The sequence below is a fragment of the Orcinus orca genome, chromosome 20, assembly GCF_937001465.1.
Source record: "Orcinus orca chromosome 20, mOrcOrc1.1, whole genome shotgun sequence".
Taxonomy (NCBI): Eukaryota; Metazoa; Chordata; class Mammalia; order Artiodactyla; family Delphinidae; genus Orcinus; species Orcinus orca.
The window spans coordinates 46,472,501-46,492,745 of record NC_064578.1 but is presented as its reverse complement, the minus strand read 5'-3'; the positions used below and the strand labels follow the sequence as shown (position 1 = coordinate 46,492,745).

Here is a 20,245-nt window from a genome sequence, read left to right as displayed (position 1 = left end):
CAGCAATGAAGACCCAACGCAGCCAAAAATAACATAAATAAGATAAATTAAATTTTTAAAAACCCTTAAGAAAAAAAGATGTTGGTAATGGAACAGAGCAGTCCACAGAGGGCTTAATTTGAAATAGGCTAGTTAAGGTAGTCCTCATTGAGGAGATGAGATTTGAGCAAAAGCTTGGAGAGGGTCAATAAAAGAGCCATGTGTATCTTGGGGAAGAACTTCCAGTCAGAGAGATCGGCTACCAATATGGACCACAATGTGAGAAGGCAACGTGAAGTTTTGAGGAACAGCAAGGATGACAGTATGACTGGAGTAAAGGGGGAGAGAGGCAGGATTTGAACTCGGGATATGGAAAAGTAGACCATAGGACGTTTGCTTTAAGTGAGATGGGAGCCCAAGGTAGAGGAGAGGGATCTGGTCTCATTTATGTATTTTTGTTTTTTTATAAATTTATTTATTTTTGGCTGCGTTGGGTCTTCGTTGCTACACGCGGGCTTTTCTCTAGTTGCAGCGAGCGGGAGCTACTCTTTGTTGCAGTGTGCGGGCTTCTCATTGCGGTGGCTTCTCTTGTTGTGAAGCACAGGCTCTAGGCACGTGGGCTTCAGTAGTTGTGGCTCGCGGGCTCAGTAGTTGTGGCTCACGGGCTCTAGAGCGTAGGCTCCGTAGTTGTGGTGCACGGGCTTAGTTGCTCCGCGGCATGTGGGATCCTCCCGGACCAGGGCTTGAACCCGTGTCCCCTGTATTGGCAGGCGGATTCTTAACTGCTGCGCCACGAGGGAAGCCCTCATTTATGTTTTAAAAGGATTTCCTCTGCTGCTGTGTGGAAAACAGACTGTAGGTGCACCTGGACAAAATAAGAAAGACTACTCATAAGGCTATTACAGTAATCCTGGAGAGCGGTGATGGGGACCTGGATGAGGCTTGTGGAAATAGAGTTGGTAGAATTGTGGAGTTCAGTAAAGAGTCTCCCACCCATAGCAGTGAAGCCTGCAAGCCTTACAACACTGGACATGGCAGAGGCTCCCCATTCATCCTCTCCCTCCCCTCACAGTAATAGAGGCTATGAGTTCACCACCCCAGAAGAGCTCACCATCCCAGTGTCCCAGGCACTGAAACCAATGACACTGGCATCTGCAAGGCACCAAGAACCTTGGAGGCACAGGAAGTCATAATCAGGGCATGGAGCCTCACCTCTGACACAGACAGTGGAAGGTGGAAAGTGCTGACTATAACCAGAGGCATCTCAGGCAAGAGAAACCAAAAACGTGTGCTATAGCACCACCTACTGGAAAAGCCTCTAATTTCTAACTTGCTGAATTGATAGAATCAAGAGGAAGAGTGTTTGCTACTTCAAAAGCACAGGCAGAACAATTCATCAGGCACCATGAAGAACCATGGTAACACTGTACCCCAAAAAGAAAATGCCAATTCTCCAGAAACCAAACTTAAAGTCAAGGAATACTGCAATCTAACTGAGAGCGAATTTAATACCTATCCCTCTCAAACTCTTCTAAATTATGAAGAGGAGAGAACGCTTCCTAACTCACTTTTTTTTGGCCAACGTTACCCTGATACCAACACCAGACAAAGACAACACACACCAAAAAAAATTCAGGCCATTATTTCTTATGAACATAGATGTAAAGATCCTCAACAAGGGAATTCCCTGGCAGTCCAGTGATTAGGACCCAGTGCTTTCACTGCCGGGGGCCGGGTTCAATCCCTGGTTGGGGAACTAATATCCCACAAGCCACGTGGTGCAACCAAAAAAAAAATCCTCAACAAAATATTAGCAAACTGAATAGAACATGTTACAGGATCATACACCATGGTCAAGTGGGCTGTATTCCAGGGATGCAAGGATGGTTCAACATCCAGATATCAATAAATGTGATACACCACATTAAAAAAATAAAGGATAAAAACCATGTGATCATCTCAATAGATACAGAAGAGTGTTTGCCAAGATTCAACCCCCAATAAGGATAAAAACTCTCAATAAATTGGGTATAGAAGAAACGCACCTCAAAATAGTAAAGGCCACATATGAAAAACCCACAGCAAACATCGTGCTCAAGGAAAGCTATCTCCCTAAAATCAGGAACGAGACGAAGATGCCCACTCTGCCACTACTATTATACATAATACTGAAGTCCTAGCCAGCAATTAGGCAAGACAAAGAAAAAACGGCATCCAAATTGGAAAGGAAAAAAGAAAACTGACACTGGTTTTGTTTTGCTTTTTGTTGCTTGGTTTTTTGGGGTTTTTTAATATTTATTTATTTGGCTGCATCGGGTCTTAGTTGCGGCATGTAGGATATTCGTTGTGGCATACAGGATCTTTCGTTGAGACACGCGGGTTTCTCCCTAGTTGCAGTGTGTGGGCTTCTCCCTAGCTGTGGTACACGGGCTCCAGAGTGTGCGGGCTCAGTAGTAGTTGCAGCACGCAGGCGCAGTTGCCTCACAGTATGTGGGATCTTAGTTCCCCAACCAGGGATCGAACCCGCGTCCCGTGCATTGGAAGGCAGATTTTTAACCACTGGACCACCAGGGAAGTCCCTGACACTATTTTTGGATGTCATGATTTTATGTACAGAAAACTCTAACGACTCCATCAAAAATTATTAGAAATTATAAATGAATACAGTAAAGTTGCAGGGTACAAAATCAACAGACAAAAATATGTTGCATTTCTATATGCTAAAAATGAGTTAGCAGAAAGAGAAATTAAGAAAGAAATTGCAGGGAATTCCCTGGCAGTTCAGTGGGTTAGGACGCCGCACTTCCACTGCAGGGAGACGAGTTCAATGCTGTGCAGCATGGCCAAAAAATAAAAGAAAGAAAGAGAGAGAGAGAGAAAGCAATTGCCTTTACAATCACAACCAAGACAGGAATAAATTTAACCAAGGAGGTGAAAGACCTGTACGCTGAAAACTATACGACATTGAAAGAAATTGAACAAGACACAAATAAATGGAAACATAGCCCATGTTCATGGATTGGAAGAAATAACATTGCTAAAATGTCCATATTACCTATACAATTTACATACTCAATGCAATCCCTATCAAAATCTCAAAGACATTTTTTACAAATAGAACAAAAAATTCTAAAATTTATATGGACCCACAAAAGACCCCAAAAGCCAAAGCAATCCTGAGAAAAAGGAACAAAAGTGAAGATCACACTCTCTGGTTTCAAACTATATTAAAAAGCCATGGTACTGGCAGAAAAACACGGTAATCAAAACCACATGGTATTGGCAGAAAAACAGATACATAATCAATGGAACAGAATTGAGAGCCCCAAAAGAATCCACACATATACGGATAATGAATTTATGACAAAGGAGCAAAGAACATACAATGGAGAAAGGATACTCTCTTCAATAAACATTGGAAAAATTGAACAGCCACGTGCAAAAAAAAAAAGAAAAACAATTACCTCATACCATACACAAAAATCAACTCAAAATCGATTAAATACTTGACTCTAAGACCTGAAACCATAATACCCCAGAAGAAAACATAGCCAGTACACTGATTGACATGTCTTAGCAATATCTTTCTAGATATGTCACCTGCCACGAGGGAAACAAAAGCAAAAATAAACAAATGGAACTACATCAAACTAAAAAGCTTCTGCACAGTAAAGGAAACCATCAACAAAATTAAAAGATAACCTACCAAATGGGAAAAGATATTTGCAAATGATATATCTGGTAAGGGGTTAATATGCAAAGTATATAAAGAACTCCTACAACTCAACAACAACAAGAAAACAAACAACCCGATTAAAAAGCGGACGGGGGGCTTCCCTGGTGGCGCAGTGGTTGAGGGTCCGCCTGCCGATGCAGGGGACGGGGGTTCGTGCCCCAGTCTGGGAAGATCCCACATGCCGCGGAGCGGCTGGGCCCGTGAGCCATGGCTGCTGAGGCTGCGCGTCCGGAGCCTGTGCTCCGCAACCGGAGAGGCCACAACAGTGAGAGGCCTGCGTACTGAAAAAAAAAAAAAAAAAAGAGAGACAGCCAAAATAATGGATGCTTACTAAACTAATTGTGGTAATCATTTCATGATGTATTATGTTGTACACCTGAAACTTACACAGTACTGTGTGTCAATTATATCTCAATAAAAATGGAAGGAAAACAACCCGAGGGGAAAAAAAAAGAGACAGCCAAAATCATGGGGAGGAGGCTACATAGGGCATGGGTCTTCTGACTTATGGTTCTTGGGAAGTCATCCTTGGCCACTAGCTACTGTTCCACCCTCAGGCCCCAGTGACTTCACACTTCCCACATACCAAAAACACTAACGTCTCTGTAAAGAATTCCCAAGCGTAGAACAATCACAAAAAAACAGGCTCAGGAATGATGTCCAGCATCTCATTATCTAAACCAGGACCTGGTGCTCACGAAGTCAATGCGTATAGATCCTCAGGTGCAGTTCCTTTCAATGTGAGCGCTAAAGGGACATGATCTGCCTCACACGCACCAAGCACACAACGCTGAAAGAGACACAGGGGAAAAACGCAATCAACACACCCATTTTAAGAGGGGGCAGCAGGAGATGTATAGCAATCCTCGGTCCCTATCATTTCTGAAACCAGCCAGCCTCAAATCTATCATTCTCTACGGGACTCCTTCTCTGCAGCAATTGGCACCACCCTCCATTCTCAGCTTCTTATGAGTTCTTGCAAGACGGTAAAACAGGAGCTCCTTCCTTCTAGAGGCTCTGATCATCTGCTCCTTAGTAAAGTCTGGAGAACCACTTAGGAGACACGAGATATTGCCTACAAATAGACCAAGACAGATTGAAGAAAGTCCTCTGTGTCCACAAGGACTATCTCAGGCATCAGTTTTGATCATTCATATCATCTCTCACCACGCCCACCATCACAGCTTGTTCTTCAACTGTAATCTTACTATCTGGTCTGCCTCTTTCCTTAACCTTCTCAACGTAACCTCCAGATACCCTGAGGGGGCAACTCACGGCTCACCGTGCTCTTCAGGCCTTTCTTCCTGGTCTCATTCCACAGGGGAATGAAATTTCCTCCTCTCTATCTGTAAACTCTTGGGTTCTGATTTGGCACAATCTCCTTCTTACACCTGCCCTGTCTCATTCTTGGTCACTTCAGCATTTTGAAAATGGATCGTAGAACCCCATCAGTAGCCTGTAATTCATGTTTTGGGGAATTAGGCAATTCTTGGTCTAAGTGGATAAAACCTATCCTGTGGCCCATAGCTTACTGAGCAGAGCATGAGTTAGATTTTATATCAACTTGTCCCTTGGCTGGTGGCTGCTTTATTTGAATAAACTACAGAACCCTGCACAGTGGCCCTGCTAAACAAACATGTAATAACTGCCCTTCCCTGAATGATATTTGTCAACCAGTCCACTTCACACAGATCGTTACATTCATCTCCATCTTAGATACTGCTCTGTGCTCAGGGTGGCCAGTAGAGGTGTTTCAGATACAAATATTTGTAAATATTTTCAGATACAAAAATTTGAAGTGCCTCTGGTGACTTCCCCAGCCCCCATTTTCCTCAATCCTTCTCAATCCCTGATCATCTCTCAGCTAACAGGGCATTTCTCAAGAAATGGAAAGCCAGTCTTGGGTCCTAAAGCCTTCCCTTCTCAGTGCCTTTTGCTCTTCCCAGTCTGTGCCAGAGTCCCCAAAAGAAGAAGTTCTGTTCTGTGATAATTCTACTCTTTTTTTTTTTAACATCTTTATTGGAGTATAGTTGCTTTACAATGTTGTGTTAGTTTCTACTGTATAACAAAGTGAATCAGTTATACATATACACATATTCCCATATCCCCTCCCTCTTGCGTCTCCCTCCCACCCTCCCTATCCCACCCCTCTAGGTGGTCACAAAGCACTGGACTGAACTCCCTGTGCTATGCAGCTGCTTCCCACTAGCTATTTATTTTACATTTGGTAGTGTATATATGTCCATGCTACTCTCTCACTTCGTCCCAGCTTACCCTTCCCCCTCCCCGTGTCCTCAAGTCCATTCTCTAACTCTGTGTCTTTATTCCTGTCCTGCCCCTAGGTTCATTAGAACCTTTTTTTTTTTTTTTTTAGATTCCATATATATGGATAATTCTATTCTTGACGCCCAAGTCCCCAAAAGCCGTTTCCCCTCTGTGGCGTGTCCGTGGTGCTGACTAATGATGGCTCTAATGTGGAAGCACATCTGTTTCCAAGTGAGGGGCAGGCAACACAGAATAAAAGGGCCTTTTTTTCTGATGAGTCATAGCACTAAATCTCTATGATGGACGCAACATAAATTCACTTTGGATTTTCTGTACAAAAATTTGCAGGGACTTCCCTGGCGGTCCAGTGGTTGGGACTCCCTGCTCCCACTGCAGAGGGCACGGATTCGAACCCTGGTCAGGGAACTCCGTGCGGCCACACACACACAAAAATTGCAAATTGTTTCAGATTCTTCTAACAGGAATTCTTACGCAACAGAGTTTAGAACTGGAGAAAAACTCAATTTTCATCAGCATTTCATATATTGATTACTCAACAACTATTAAAATATTTTACATATTCTTCCTCCCAAAGAACCAAGATGCTGTAAAAGTTGCTCAAAAACAGCAAAAAATTTGCTGTTTTCATTTTCATAAAACTGCAATGGTAAAATAAACCTACATTCCATACTATGGTCTCATAAGCCATATATCAAGACGGATGGGATTTTCTCACCCTTCCCTCACAAAATAGATAAAACATTAATATAGGGATAATTCAACAAGAGTTGGCAATTACTCTGAATATTAAAGTACTAGTATGTTCTATCAATAAAGGGCTGATGTAAAAAATAAGCAGAAGTTACAATATTACCAACAAAAAAAAAGAAGAAATATACCACAGCATGTTTATGGCTCTACTTCAATATTTTATTTTTAGGGACCACAAGATGAGTTAAGAAGTTCTGGTGAATATCAGAGAGGCAGGATCCCTATCACAAGGCCTTTGAGTACCAACATAAGAGGCTTATACTTTGTCCTGAGGACATCTGTGAGCCTTAGGAAGCTACAGAGCCGGAAAGCAACAAGGTCGTCTTCTGCCATCAGACACTATTTATTAAATAGAACAATGAATGAAGACCAAGTGTCTACCAAACCTGAAGACTGTCCCATCCCCAGGGCCCCTGCTGTGAAAGTTGTCACACGGAGAGAAAGCATGGTTTGGAAATCAGGGGATGTTAATTACATGGGCCCTGTCGCAGAGCAGCTACTCAAAACAGATGTGTGCAAGGAGTGCAGGAATAACCAAGTGAGTGAGTGTGCCCCAGTTCTACTCTGAATATTCAACCAGGGACACTGTTTTTTGTGGATCTCTCTGATATCTCCTCCCATCTCTCTTGGTGGTGAATGGCTGGTGCAGGACAGGAAGACAGAATCCACTGGTATAGGGAGCAGTTCTGGAAAACAGCCCAGACCCTAATGGGGGCGCACCTTCAGATCTGAATGAGCTGAGTACATTAAAAGGAACTGAGAACAGAACACAGGTTTCACTCCCTGCCTTTGTTTGACCTTTTGCAAACACAGCTAAGGCACCAACTTGGAGATTATACCCTGTGGTACTGGAGTACTGTCCCTCAAGATGCCTTATACCAACAACCACTGTATAGTATAGTTCTCAATAAGAGGTAGACATAGAATTGACCCCTCTCACCATGACTCCCATGACCCATTTTGGGGAATATGTGTTTCTGTTCCTGCGATTCCAGACCCTGCAGATCTAGAGGTCCTGGTTCCCAGGGGAGGAACCACTTCCGCCAGAGGACACAGCAAAAGCTCCATTAACCTTAAGCTTTCGTTGCCACCCAATCACTTTTGGGCTCTTCATGTCAAGAGAACAGCAAGCAAAGAAATAAATTACTATACTGGCAGGAAACAGGACTGCTGCTGTGTAATAGGAACAAGGAAGAATATGTCTAGAACTCTTGATGCCTCCATGCCCAAAACTAACTGTAGATGGGGAATTGCAGCATCATCAGTGTGATGAGGGAAAAGTAACCAGGGTTCAGATTGCTCAGACAGGAAGGTATATGTTTATTTCAACAAGTAAGCAACATAGATCAAGAGAAGTACTGGTCAAGTATGAGAGGAGTCTTGAACGTTAATATACAAACAAAATTCTGACCAAGACCAACTATAGCAGTGAAGACCTCGTCCAACTGTATATCTTTAAAAACAAAACAAAACAAAAACAAGTGTTGGCTGCCAACTTGATAGAGCAGTGGCAGGATGGAGTGAACTTCTGTGAGGCACCAGTGGCCCTGAGTGGAGCAAGGGGTGACGCTAACAGAAACTATCAACACCCTGCCCATGCTCCTTGGACCTTCAGTGTGCACCAGTAGATTTCCAACTGCCAGTGTCTTCATCTGTGCATTATTATCCTCTTCTGGAACTATAGAAAGCCATACTGCCCACATATGCATGGCAATCTGGAAACGCCAAAGAATTAACATGTACTGTACCAGGAAATAACCCTAATCAATGACACTTAGGAGTTGCCGTATAAATAGCCCAACACCCTCAACCCTCCAGTGAGAACATTCTGAGGCGTGTTTTGCACTGCTTTCCAAAGTTTTCACGTGGGCTTAAATTTCAGCTTTGCACTGTAGCTGCTGGCTTAATAGAGCACTCTTTATTGGCTGCCTTCCCTTCCCTGTTAACACACCCCTAACTCCCTTCTCTTCCCAAATAAATTACTTACACTTGTTCCCGGGTCTAAGGGTCTACTTCTGAAAAAACCCAAACTAAGACAAGTTATGCAATGTTTTTCAACAGTTTCCCTTGTTTGTTGCAACTTACGGATAGTTTATCTTAAATTTGCTTATGCATAAGACTCTTCATACCTTTCCCTTCGGATTTCATTCTCTAGTCTTCTAAATACAAATGGTGCATTATTTGTTTTGTTTCAGGTGAGAAAGCTCTTGATGTGTTCCTAGAGCTTACACTTTTTATAAACATTTCCACTGCATATGTGCCAGTTATTATTCCTAGTGTTACTAAAATAACTGTAAAATATGTATCCCAAAATTCCCTAAAGGCTACAAGTTATGTAAACAGAACCCAGCTCCCAGTCTTGTGTAGCCTCAATGCTTCTTTATGGACATTTTCTAGTTTCTGAGTCATATAGGCCTGACATTCCTTACCAGTGAGAGTACACATCCCTTCTACTAGTTAAGGTCTATAATAATTTGACAATTGCAGTATTAATTCCTCCTGCTATCCAAGCAAAATCCAGAGCCATGAATTCTGTAGGACTTTAGTTCCAATAGCCACCATCTCCATAGGTATCTGATTTGAAGAAGTTATCAGCAAGATCTTTTAGCTACTGGAATATGCAACCCCACTGATGGTAGTGTTATTCTCCAAATACATTGTCCTTTTCCTATATAACTGTGGTGGACTCTGCTAGTCTTTCACTAAGTCCCTTTCTTCTTTTGTCCTCAGCACAGAGCTAAGCACACTTCCTAACCCCCCTACCAGTTAAATGTTTACATGGCTGACTTCTAGCCAATGGAATATAAGTGGTAGGCACCACGTCCAAGCCTGTCCCACAAAAACCCCCTGTGCAGGCTCCATTCTCCCTCTTCTGGCTGACTGGGATGCAAACCTCCAGGGTGACCTGGGAATCCAGGTGTTAATGATGGCAGGGCTGAAACCAACCTGGTTCCCTGAATGACAGCATAGAGAACTCCAAGTAAAAGGCAGGAATTGGTAGAATTCACTTTTTTTATGATTCAAATATATGCTATCTACAAGACACAAATTAGATTCAAAAACACAAATAGACAAAATTAAAAGGATGGAAAGACATATACCATGCAAACAGTAAATAAAAGAAAGCAGAGTGGCTATACTAATATTTGAGAAATAGTCTTCAAGATAAAAATTATTACTAGAGGGCTTCCCTGGTGGCGCAGTGGTTAAGAATCCTCCTGCCAATGCAGGGGACACAGGTTCGAGCCTTGGTCTGGGAAGATCCCACATGCCGCAGAGCAACTAAGCCCGTGACCCACAACTGTTGAGCCCGCGTGCCACAACTACTGAGGCCTATGCACCTAGAGTCCACGCTCCACAACAAGAGAGGCCACCGCAATGAGAAGCCCACGACCACAACAAAGAGTAGCCCCCGCTCGCCACAACTAGAGAAGGCCTGCACGTAGCAACGAAGACCTAATGCAGCCAAAAATAAAAACAAAGAAATAAATTTATTTAAAAAAAATTATTACTAGAGACAAAGAATGACATTTTAAAAGGGGTCATTTCATCAAGAAGATATAACAAACATATAAGCACCTAACAACAGAGCCCCAAAATACATGAAGCAAAAAGCAGACTTGAATGGAGACAATTCGACAATAATGGAAACTTCAATACTCCACTTTCAATAATGGACAGACCAACTAGACAGAAAACCAAGGAAATATGAGACTTGCACAACACTATAAACCAACTAGTCCTTACAGAAGTCCACAGATCACCCAACAACAGGAGAATGCAGATTTTTCTCAAGTGCACATGGATCATTCTCCAGGAGAGATCATGTTAGGCCATAACACAATTCTCAAAATTTTTAAAGCACTGAAATCATACAAAGTATGTTGAGTGCAATGGAATTAAATTAGAAATCAATAACAGAAGGAAATTTGGGAAATTCCCAAATGTGTGGAAATTAAACAACACACTCCTAAATAACCAACTGGTCAAAGAAGAAATCATAAGAGAAATTTTCAAACAGTTTGAGATAAATGAAAACAAAATCACAACATACCTAAACTTATGAGATGCAGAAAAAGCAGTGTTTGCAGGGAAATTTATAGTTGGAAATACCTATATTAACGAAAACAAAAATTTTCAAATAAATAAACTAACCTTCCACCTTAAGAAACTAGAAGAGCGAACTAAACCCAAAACAAGCAGAAGGAAATCATAAAAATTACAACAGAAATAAATAGAGAGGAGAAAAACAATAGACAAAATCAAAAACCAAAATTTGGTTCCTTGAAAAGATTCACAAAATTGACAAACCGTTAGGTATACTGACCAAGAAAAAAGAGAGAATGCTCAAATTATTTGCAATTGGCAAAGAAACTATTTTTTAAAGTCTGTTAGAACTTACAAACATTCAGCAAAGTTACTGGCCAAAACAACATGGGAACCGTCAGCATTCTTAAAGAGCAGCGTGAGAGTCCTTTTGCAATAAAGAGCCTATCCACACAGCAACTAAATGCTTAATGTTCCTAAAATTCAATCCAATAAAAGGCAGGAGAGATTTGTTTAAACTGTGAAATATATCACGCACATAAAACTTATAACAAACTAGAATAATTAAAATTTTAAAAAAACACAAAAAAATAGTCATGTACCCACCACCAAGCTTCAGAAATAAAAATATTAGTACCTGTGAGACAGGCTGGGACCTGGGACCCTTTGCTGCAGTGCTTGCACCTGGACAAACATCTCCTAGAGCAGTAAAATACAAAGAAACTATAAGGGACTAAAAATAACTTCGTGCTGCACAGTTGAGGCAAATTATGAACAACAAGATACAAAAAGACCAAAAACCCACCCAGCACCACCAAGGGGGTGGCCGAAGCCAAGCCTCTGGCCTAACCCCTGCACCCACCTACCCTTACCCTCACCCCCATAAAAGGAACCAGCTGGCCACCCCCTCAGAGAGCCAGCAAGAGAAACTGTTACTTGTTTTCACTCCCTCCTGCTGCAGCAGGAGCCCCGGTAAAGCCTTGCCTGAATTTGTCTGCCTCTTATCGATTTCTATTGATTAAGGAGGCCAAGAACGCTGGTCGGTAACACCTGTGAATTTCTCTCGGTGTCCCTCCCCACTGCCTCTACTTGCTCACTTTCCCAAGTAAACTCCATTTTGAATTTCTCATTTATTGTTTTTAGTTACAGTTTTACTATCTACATCTAAAAACAATTAGAAAGAAAACTATAAAACTTTTATAATGTAGTAGAAAACCTTAATAAGTGGATACATACATACATCACATTAATGCAGGAGAAGAATCCATTTTAAAGATTCCAGTTCTTCCCTGAATTAAACTAAGAAGTCATGAATTTCTAAGCAAAATCCCAATAAGATGTTAAGGAAATTCTCAAACTGACTCAAAAATTCACACACAGTGTAAAAGTCCAAGGAGAGCTAAGACAATCTTGAAGAACTAGGAGGGAGGATTCAGCCTCATCCAATGTCAATAAGTCACGTATTAAAGCGTTTGATAGTAATTATAGTAAGACGATTTGTATTGGTGCAGATAAGCACATAAATTAACAGGAAAGAACAGACATGGGACTTCCCTGGCGGTCCAGTGGTTGACTCCAGGCTTCCACTACAAGGGGCATGGGCTTCGATCCCTGGTCGGGGAACTAGGACCCTGCATGCCACACAGCTCATAAGAAGAAGAAGAAGAAGGGGAAGGGGAAAGAAAAGAGCAGAAGTCCAGAAACAGACCCAAGCAGAGAGGTGGCATTACAAGGGAGTCTGGAAGACAGTTCCCCTAGAAATTAGAAGCAGGCTGGGCTGAAAGTCTGGGACGTTACAACAGTCGGGTAGGCAGAGGAGCCTGCCAGAGACTTAAGACTTAAGACGAAAGGCAAGGGGCGGGGAGAAAGAAATGGAAAGGAGGGAGGCTGGGAGAAGAAGGAAGATGAAAGGGCAGGAGGACAGAGGGAAAGAGAGAAAGGGGGAATGGAAGGAGAAGGTAGCAGGGGAAGAGATGAGGAGGAGAAGGGAAAGAGGGGGGAGGGGAGGAAAGGAAAGAGAGAAGCAGGAAAGAGAAAAGGAGGTGAGGAACGCCAAGAGGGACAAGAGTTCATAACGCAGCAGCATGCATGGGAGGGCAGTTTCAGGTTTCCAGCATCAAAAGTTGCACAGCTTTCTAAAATAAAATAGGGACCCAGGGCTTCCCTGGTGGCGCAGTGGTTGAGAATCTGCCGGTTCGAGCCCTGGTCTGGGAGGATCCCACATGCCGCGGAGCAACTGGGCCCGTGAGCCACAACTACTGAGCCTGCGCGTCTGGAGCCTGTGCTCCGCAATAAGAGAGGCCGCAATAGTGAGTGGCCCCCGCTTGCCACAACTAGAGAAAGCCCTCGCACAGAAACGAAGACCCAACACAGCAAAAATAAATTAATAAACTCCTACCCCCAACATCTTCTTTAAAAAAAAAAAAAAGGGACCGAGACACTGATGGTGTAGGTGTGCCTTACCAAGAATTCTTGACTATGACTTCCCTGGTGGCGCAGTGGTTGAGAGTCCGCCTGCCGATGCAGGGGACACGGGCTCGTGCCCCGGTCCGGGAGGATCCCACATGCCGCGGGGCGGCTAGGCCCGTGAGCCATGGCCGCTGAGCCTGCGCGTCCGGAGCCTGTGCTCCGCGACGGGAGAGGCCGCAGCAGTGAGAGGCCCGCGTACCACAAACAAAAAAAAAAGAATTCTTGTCTAAAACTTAGAAGTATGAAGCAGCCCTTGTCATTCGTTGGGGACTGACAGCAACAAAGGCCTTGCCGAAACTTAGCATTATGAACCTTCTCACAGGCACGGTCACCACACAAGCATGCCAGTTAAACACAGCCGCGCGAGCGTACACGCTCACGTGCACGCACGCGCACAGAGATACGCACGAGCATGCGCACTCGCTCACGTGTTCACGCGCACAATTGTGCTGTTGCGTTGTTCCAAAGTTTCTGAGAAGCGGCCGCACGGGCTCCGCGGTCCGAGATGCCCAAGCTGCCCGCAGGCAGCAGTGTTCCGCCGACGGGCTGGGCGAATGGCGACCGCGACGTCCCGCAGGCGGAGGTCGGCGGCGGGAGGCGGGAGCCGGCCCCTACGGGGCCTGCGGAGCCCGGGGAAGGTCGGATGACGGACGAGGACAGAGAAGGCCCGGTGGCTGGGCCACGCGGGGACGGGTGTCCCCGAGAGTCGCCCCGGCAGGGGAACGGCCCCGACCCGGCCGAATTCCCACGACCGCAACGCGAGCCCGAAGGCTTCGAGCCTGACTTGGGACAGGCGCAGCCTTGGTTGTGGGGAAGAGGTGCCCAGCGCCCACGGCAGACGATTGAGAGGGTTTGACGAACCCAGCTGGGTGTGTTACGGATGTGTGTAGAGCAAGGGAAGTAGCCCACGATTCCAGCTGGCAAACGCGTTATCCCAGCGTCTGTCTGATTATACATTTATCAAAGATCTCTTTACATCTGTGGCTCTCAGTCACCTGGCTGCAGAACTCGGGTGCGATGAGCTGAAAGACAGGGAATAGTTTTCACCACCAAAAAAAAAAAGTTAATTATGTGAGGTGATGAAAGTGTTAACTAACCCTATTGTAATTATTTCAAAATATATACATGTATCAAACCATCACATTGTACAACTTATACGTTACGTGTCAATTTCATCTCAATAAAGCTGAGGGGAAAACATACCTTTCCTCTAGACTTCTTTCTATTTTAAGATCAGGCTTCTGCAGGACCATGCCTGTGGGCTTCCTAGAAACCCTTTCTTCTAGCTGGGAAGCTCACCTACGCACTGCCTCACATTTTCGAACTTTTAACAAAGGGTCATAAAGCCACACCTTTAATCTGATCTATACTCACAGGCTGTTTTTCACTTTGACAATCTTTTTTTTTCACTGGATGTGAAAAAGGCTTTTCTTTCCCAACCTAGCAAGTTATAGTCTCTCTACATTTCCTTTAAATTCTTCTGGAAGGTCAGCCAGTTACTTCTGTCGGTCAACCCTTTCTTGCTATGCTGTATCATACTCATCAGTGAGTAATCAGCATTATGCCTGGGTATCTCCTTAGCCAAATACTTTCTATTTTCTGTTTCTATTTCTATTTCTGGGTAATCACAGGCGACAGTTTGACAATTATTTCACTACATCATAATGAGTCATCATTTTTTCTGTTCCAATAACAATTTCCTCACTGTTTTCCCTACGTATCTTAGCCTTTTCTTAGGGCACTACCCAACTCCTGATACCAATTTCTGGAGCAGTTATCTATTGCCACAGTAATGTTGCATGGCAAATCACATCAAGCATTTATTTAGTCTATGAGCCTAAAAGTCAGCTGGTGGCTCAGATGGAGCTGACTGATCTTCCCCCCGACCCTGCCACGAGCCAACCACAGGTTGAACCTGGGCCCCGGCAATGAAAGCACTGACTCCTAACCACTGGACCACCAGGGAATTCCCAGGACTGACTAATCTTGAATGCCTTGTCTGAGACCACTTTTCCCAGTCCCAGGTGTCTTCCACCGTCCAGCAAGCTGGTCCAGGATTGTTCTCATGGTCGAGACCGGAGTCCGAGAGAGAACGGAAGCATGAAATGCCTCTTGAGGCCCAGTCTCGAAACTGATACACCATCATTTCTGCCACATCCTATCGGTCAAAGCAAGTCACAAGGTCAGTTCCGATTCAAGGGATGGAGAAAAGGAATCTACCTATTGATGAGAAGAGCTACAAACTATTATTACAAAGGGTGTAGAAACAGAGAGGATGGGGAATTGGGGCCACTTTTACAATTAATCTAGCACAGTAACAATCTTGGGAAAAGAGACAAGGCTTGTAACATCATGTTTAGACCTCAACACAGCATTAAATATCTCAGGAGAGATAAGCAAATCTAGAAAATCCCCTTAGAGAAAGAAGCACCTATATCCACCATTAAGTCAGCTCAAGCCCATCTAGTGAGCAGAACATGTAAGGCCTAGAATAATCAGGGGTAATAAAGAGGCAAGAATGACATCATGATTTCCCCAATTGTCCTAAGCCAGGTTCAGATTCTGAGTTGTGGTTTCAACCCCTATCCATAAAAGTACTGATTTAGGTCAACATGTGTATTTATCCTTTAAAGGAAGTCTTTGTTCCCAGTAAGGATAAATATCCCACCAGTGCTATTTATTACAGGTTTTCGCAGCTTTTGGGAGAAGAAGATCCAGTCCCTTTCCTTATAAACTCTTCACCTCCTCTTTTAAAATGTTAATTGTATGACCATGGGTTTAAATTCTCTATTTTTTCCTGTAAAAATATACCAGCGTGGAGCCCCTGATATCAGCTCGCTTAATTGTTGAGTCTGCACCATGACTAAAACTGTCCTCAGATGATTCTGAAATGCTGGCGGTGAGTCAGAGACAAAGATGCTACAGCCGCTACACAGGAACAGTCTTGGGAGCAATAGCGAACCTGGAATCTATCTCAAATTTTTGCTTTCATCTCCTCACATGAGCACTTCTGTTTAATACACCATAATTTTCTCTAGAGCTATTCTTTTCCCTGGATAATGGGAGGGCCTTTCAGCTTCAGCTGGAAGGTGATTTGGGGCCTCAAAAGACAGGACAGATATCTGCCTCCATAGTATTATAGCAAATTACTGCAATTTCTAGTTCCCCTTTAATAATATGTTATTATACGAGTCTGGGGATTCTTCTATTAAATATTTGTGATTTTCCAGGCAGCCTGAGGGTGGCAGCAATGGACCTTTGGTCTCCAGACTAGCCTGGGAGCTGTCTTCAAGGAGCCACACACTTAGTCATTGCCCAGATGCTGGGGTGAAGCTGTGTTTGAAGCAGCACATAGGCTGGATGTTGTGTTTTATAAATGTGGTGCTTGGACCAGGAAAACAAAAATGCAACCTCGGGGCTTCCCTGGTGGCGCAATGGTTAAGAATCCGCCTGCCAGTGCAGGGGACACGGGTTCGAGCCCTAGTCCAAGCCCTGGTCCGGGAAGATCCTACATGCCGTGGAGCAACTAAGCCTGTGAGCCACAACTACTGAGCCTGTGCTCTAGAGCCCGCGAACCACAACTACTGAAGCCCGCACTCCTAGAGCCCGTGCTCAACAAGAGAAGCCACCACAATGAGAAGCCCGCGCACCACGACGAAGAGTAGCCCCCACTCGCCGCAACTAAAGAAAGCCTGTGTGCAGCAACGAAGACCCAATTCAGCCAAAAATAAATAAATAAATAAATTTATTTTAAAAAGAAAATGCGGGCTTCCCTGGTGGCGCAGTTGTTGAGAGTCCGCCTGCCGATGCAGGGGACACGGGTTCGTGGCCCTGGTCCGGGAAGATTTCACATGCCGCGGAGCGGCTGGGCCCGTGAGCCATAGCCACTGAGCCTGCGCGTCCGGAGCCTGTGCTCCGCAACGGGAGAGGCCACAGCAGTGAGAGGCCCGCGTACCGCAAAAAGAAAAATAATAATGGTAATGGATATGTAACTATCAAGAAAATTAAGTCACCTAGAGGGGTGGGATAGGGAGGGTGGGAGGGAGATGCAAGAGGGAGGAGGTATGGCGATATATATATATGTATAGCTGACTCACTTTGTTATAAAGCAGAAACTAACACACCATTGTAAAGCAATTATACTCCAATAAAGGTGTTAAAAAAGAAAGAAAGAAAATGAAGTATTTATAACCACAATGAAAAGCATAGGTGAATCTCATAAAAATAATGTTGTGGGAAAGAAACGAGACACAAGAGTATGTAAAATTCAAAACAACAAGCAAAATTAAACTACAGTATCAGAATGCAGCTCTAGGTAGTAAAACATAAAGAAAAGCAAAGAAGTAATTACCATACATATCAGTATAGTAGTTACCTCTGGGTAGAAAGGAGACAATAGTGATAAGAAGAGGGAAAGGATTCTGGGATACTAGAAATATTCAATTCCTTGACCCAGGTGGTGGTTACATGGACATTCACTTTGCGATAAATCATTCAGCCATATATTTATATTTTGTATATTTTTCCTGCATGCTATATTGTACGAAAAAGATTTAGAAAAAAAATTAATGTCCAAGAATAGCCAAAGCATTTTTTTTAAATAACAAGGGAACGTTATTACAAAGTTTTAGTAATTAAGAGGATTGGTATGGGTGAAGATAGGCAAATGAATAAATGGAGAAGAATAAAGAACCACACCCTACCCCCAAAATAACCCATGAATCTAAACTATCTGGGTATATAATAGAGGTGGCATTATAATCACTAGAGAACAAGAAGGAAGAGGCATCCTAGGATGTAATCTTGGGAAAGCCAACAGGAAGCGATCTTGTGAGACTTTCCTTGTAAACATTAAACTGGTTGAAATGTAAAACAAGGCTCGACTCCGCCCTTAGACATTCTGGGTAACAGGGGAAGGTTTCAGGTGTGTTTGTTGGCTCTTCAGGCCTCTAGGTGGCACCTGGAAGATCGCAGGCGCGTGGGGATGACTCATGCGCAGCGCTCTTAGGTTCAGCCGCAGGCCCTACGCTCGTGCACGTGGGTTTGCCCACAGCGTTGACCCGTGTGCACAGCGCTCACGCACGCGCATTTACTTGCACACCGCTGATCACGCTGTACCGTTATTCCCGTTTTTCTGAGAGCGGCCGAGCTGACCCCGCGGTCCGGGATGTCCGAGCTGCCCGCAGACAGCAGTGTCCCACCGAAGGGCGCGGCGAATGACAACGGCGACGTCCCGCAGGCGGAGGTAGGCGGCGGGAGGCGGGAGCCGGCCCCAGCGCAGCCTGTGGAGGCCAGGGACCGTCCGATGGCGGCGGCCAGGGAAGGTCCAGTGGCGGATGCCAGGGAAGGTCCGATGGCGGCGGCCAGGGAAGCCCGGATTGCAGAGGTTGCCCGATTGTTGGCGGAGCCAGCAGAGGAAGAGAGTCCTGAGGGCAGACGCCGGTCCAGGCCCGGGCACAGCCCAGGCCTGGCTGCGTTGCCGAATCTCCGCCTCCGTCACCCACTTGGCGTTTTAGGAATTAATTATCAGCAGCTCCTCCGCCATTATCTGGAACACTACCCGATTGCTCCCGGCAGAATTCAGGAGCTTGAAGGACGCCGCAGGAGGTTTGTGGAAGCCTGCAGAGCAAGGGAAGCAGCGTTTGATGCCGAATATCAGCGGAATCCTCAGAGGATGGATTTTGATATTTTAACATTTAGTATAACTCTGACTGCATCTGAAATTATCAATCCTCTGATAGAAGAACTTGGTTGTGATAAGTTTATCGGTAGAGAATAATTTAGTGATGAAACTACTTCAAGAACCTCTGCGTTCAGTACAGTCATACCAATCCTGTAACTTGATTTTAAAAAGTCAAAGTATTTGAGAATAAGTCAAGGCACAGTTGAAAAAGAAAAGGAAGCTTATCAAGAAAAACCATCAGAAAAGAAATAGAAGAAAATAAAAAAGGTTATGACTCCTCTAACGTCCTTTGAGTTTGTGATTGATCCAGACTGTTTTCCCTGCATTGTGGAAATGTCTTTTAGAATTGCTTCACTAAAGTGAAGAATGGTTTTATATAATTGAGACTTGATGAAGAAAAACTGCCAATAGAGCCCATAGTGTAAGATTGATTTTGTGTTTTCTGAGGCATTTCAAATGAAAGGCAAAGTAAATACTGTATATATTACATGATAAATTATGTATTCAAGACTATCGGAAATTTCTGGATTTTTTCTTTCATTCAATTTTTAATACTTTTTTGGTAAATAATCTATTTATAAGCCCCCAAAATATAAAGTGTGCAATGAAAAGTCTTCTATCCCTTTCCCCCCGCCCACCCAGTACCTACCACAATTCCCATCTGTAACCACAGTACCTCTTCTGTCTTTTTAGTTTCCCTATGTATACACAAGCAAATACAAATCTGGGTGGGTTTTTTTTTTTTCATTTCTTCACAAAAGTTGGCAAATTATATTTATTGATTTATGCATTGCATTTTCAGTAAGAACTTATCTTAAAGATCCTTCCAAACCACTACATTTCCTCATTCTTTTTTAGAGCTGCATTTTATTCCATTCTGTGGTTATGTTGTAATTTACTTAACCAGGAACATACTGATGGGCATTTAGGTTTTTTCCCATCATTTTCTATTGGCCAAAAAAGTTGCTATAATAGTTAATCTTGTCTGTATATCCCATGGCATGGGCACAAATACAGTATTGCTCTGATTCTAAATGCACTTTTCATATATTGACGTCTCTGAAATTGGGGTGTGTCTTACATTTGATGGTGTAATACAGCATTTTCATAAAAATAATGGTGCATATTATAATCAGCAGCTTCTTAGAGTCCTTGTTATGTATAATATCTTAGTACGACTTTCCAGAGGTGAGAATTCTGAGGTGAATGCACTCATGTGAAAGTTGAGAGATATTACTAAGTTGCCTTCCATTCATGTTGTACCTCGTCACACTCCCACCAGCAACTGCTGAACA

The 20,245-nt window shown here is 43.7% G+C and overlaps 1 protein-coding gene across 1 annotated transcript; it reads left to right on the top strand.

Annotated features, from left to right (window-relative positions):
- Positions 1-13,772: 13,772 nt before the first annotated feature.
- On the top strand, positions 13,773-19,463 carry EID2 (EP300 interacting inhibitor of differentiation 2). The gene is made up of 2 exons (XM_004271296.3): positions 13,773-13,950; positions 18,517-19,463. Exons 1-2 carry the CDS (start codon positions 13,773-13,775, stop codon positions 19,044-19,046), a joined length of 708 nt encoding a protein of 235 aa, XP_004271344.1. The 3' UTR covers positions 19,047-19,463.
- The last annotated feature ends 782 nt before the right edge of the window (positions 19,464-20,245 follow it).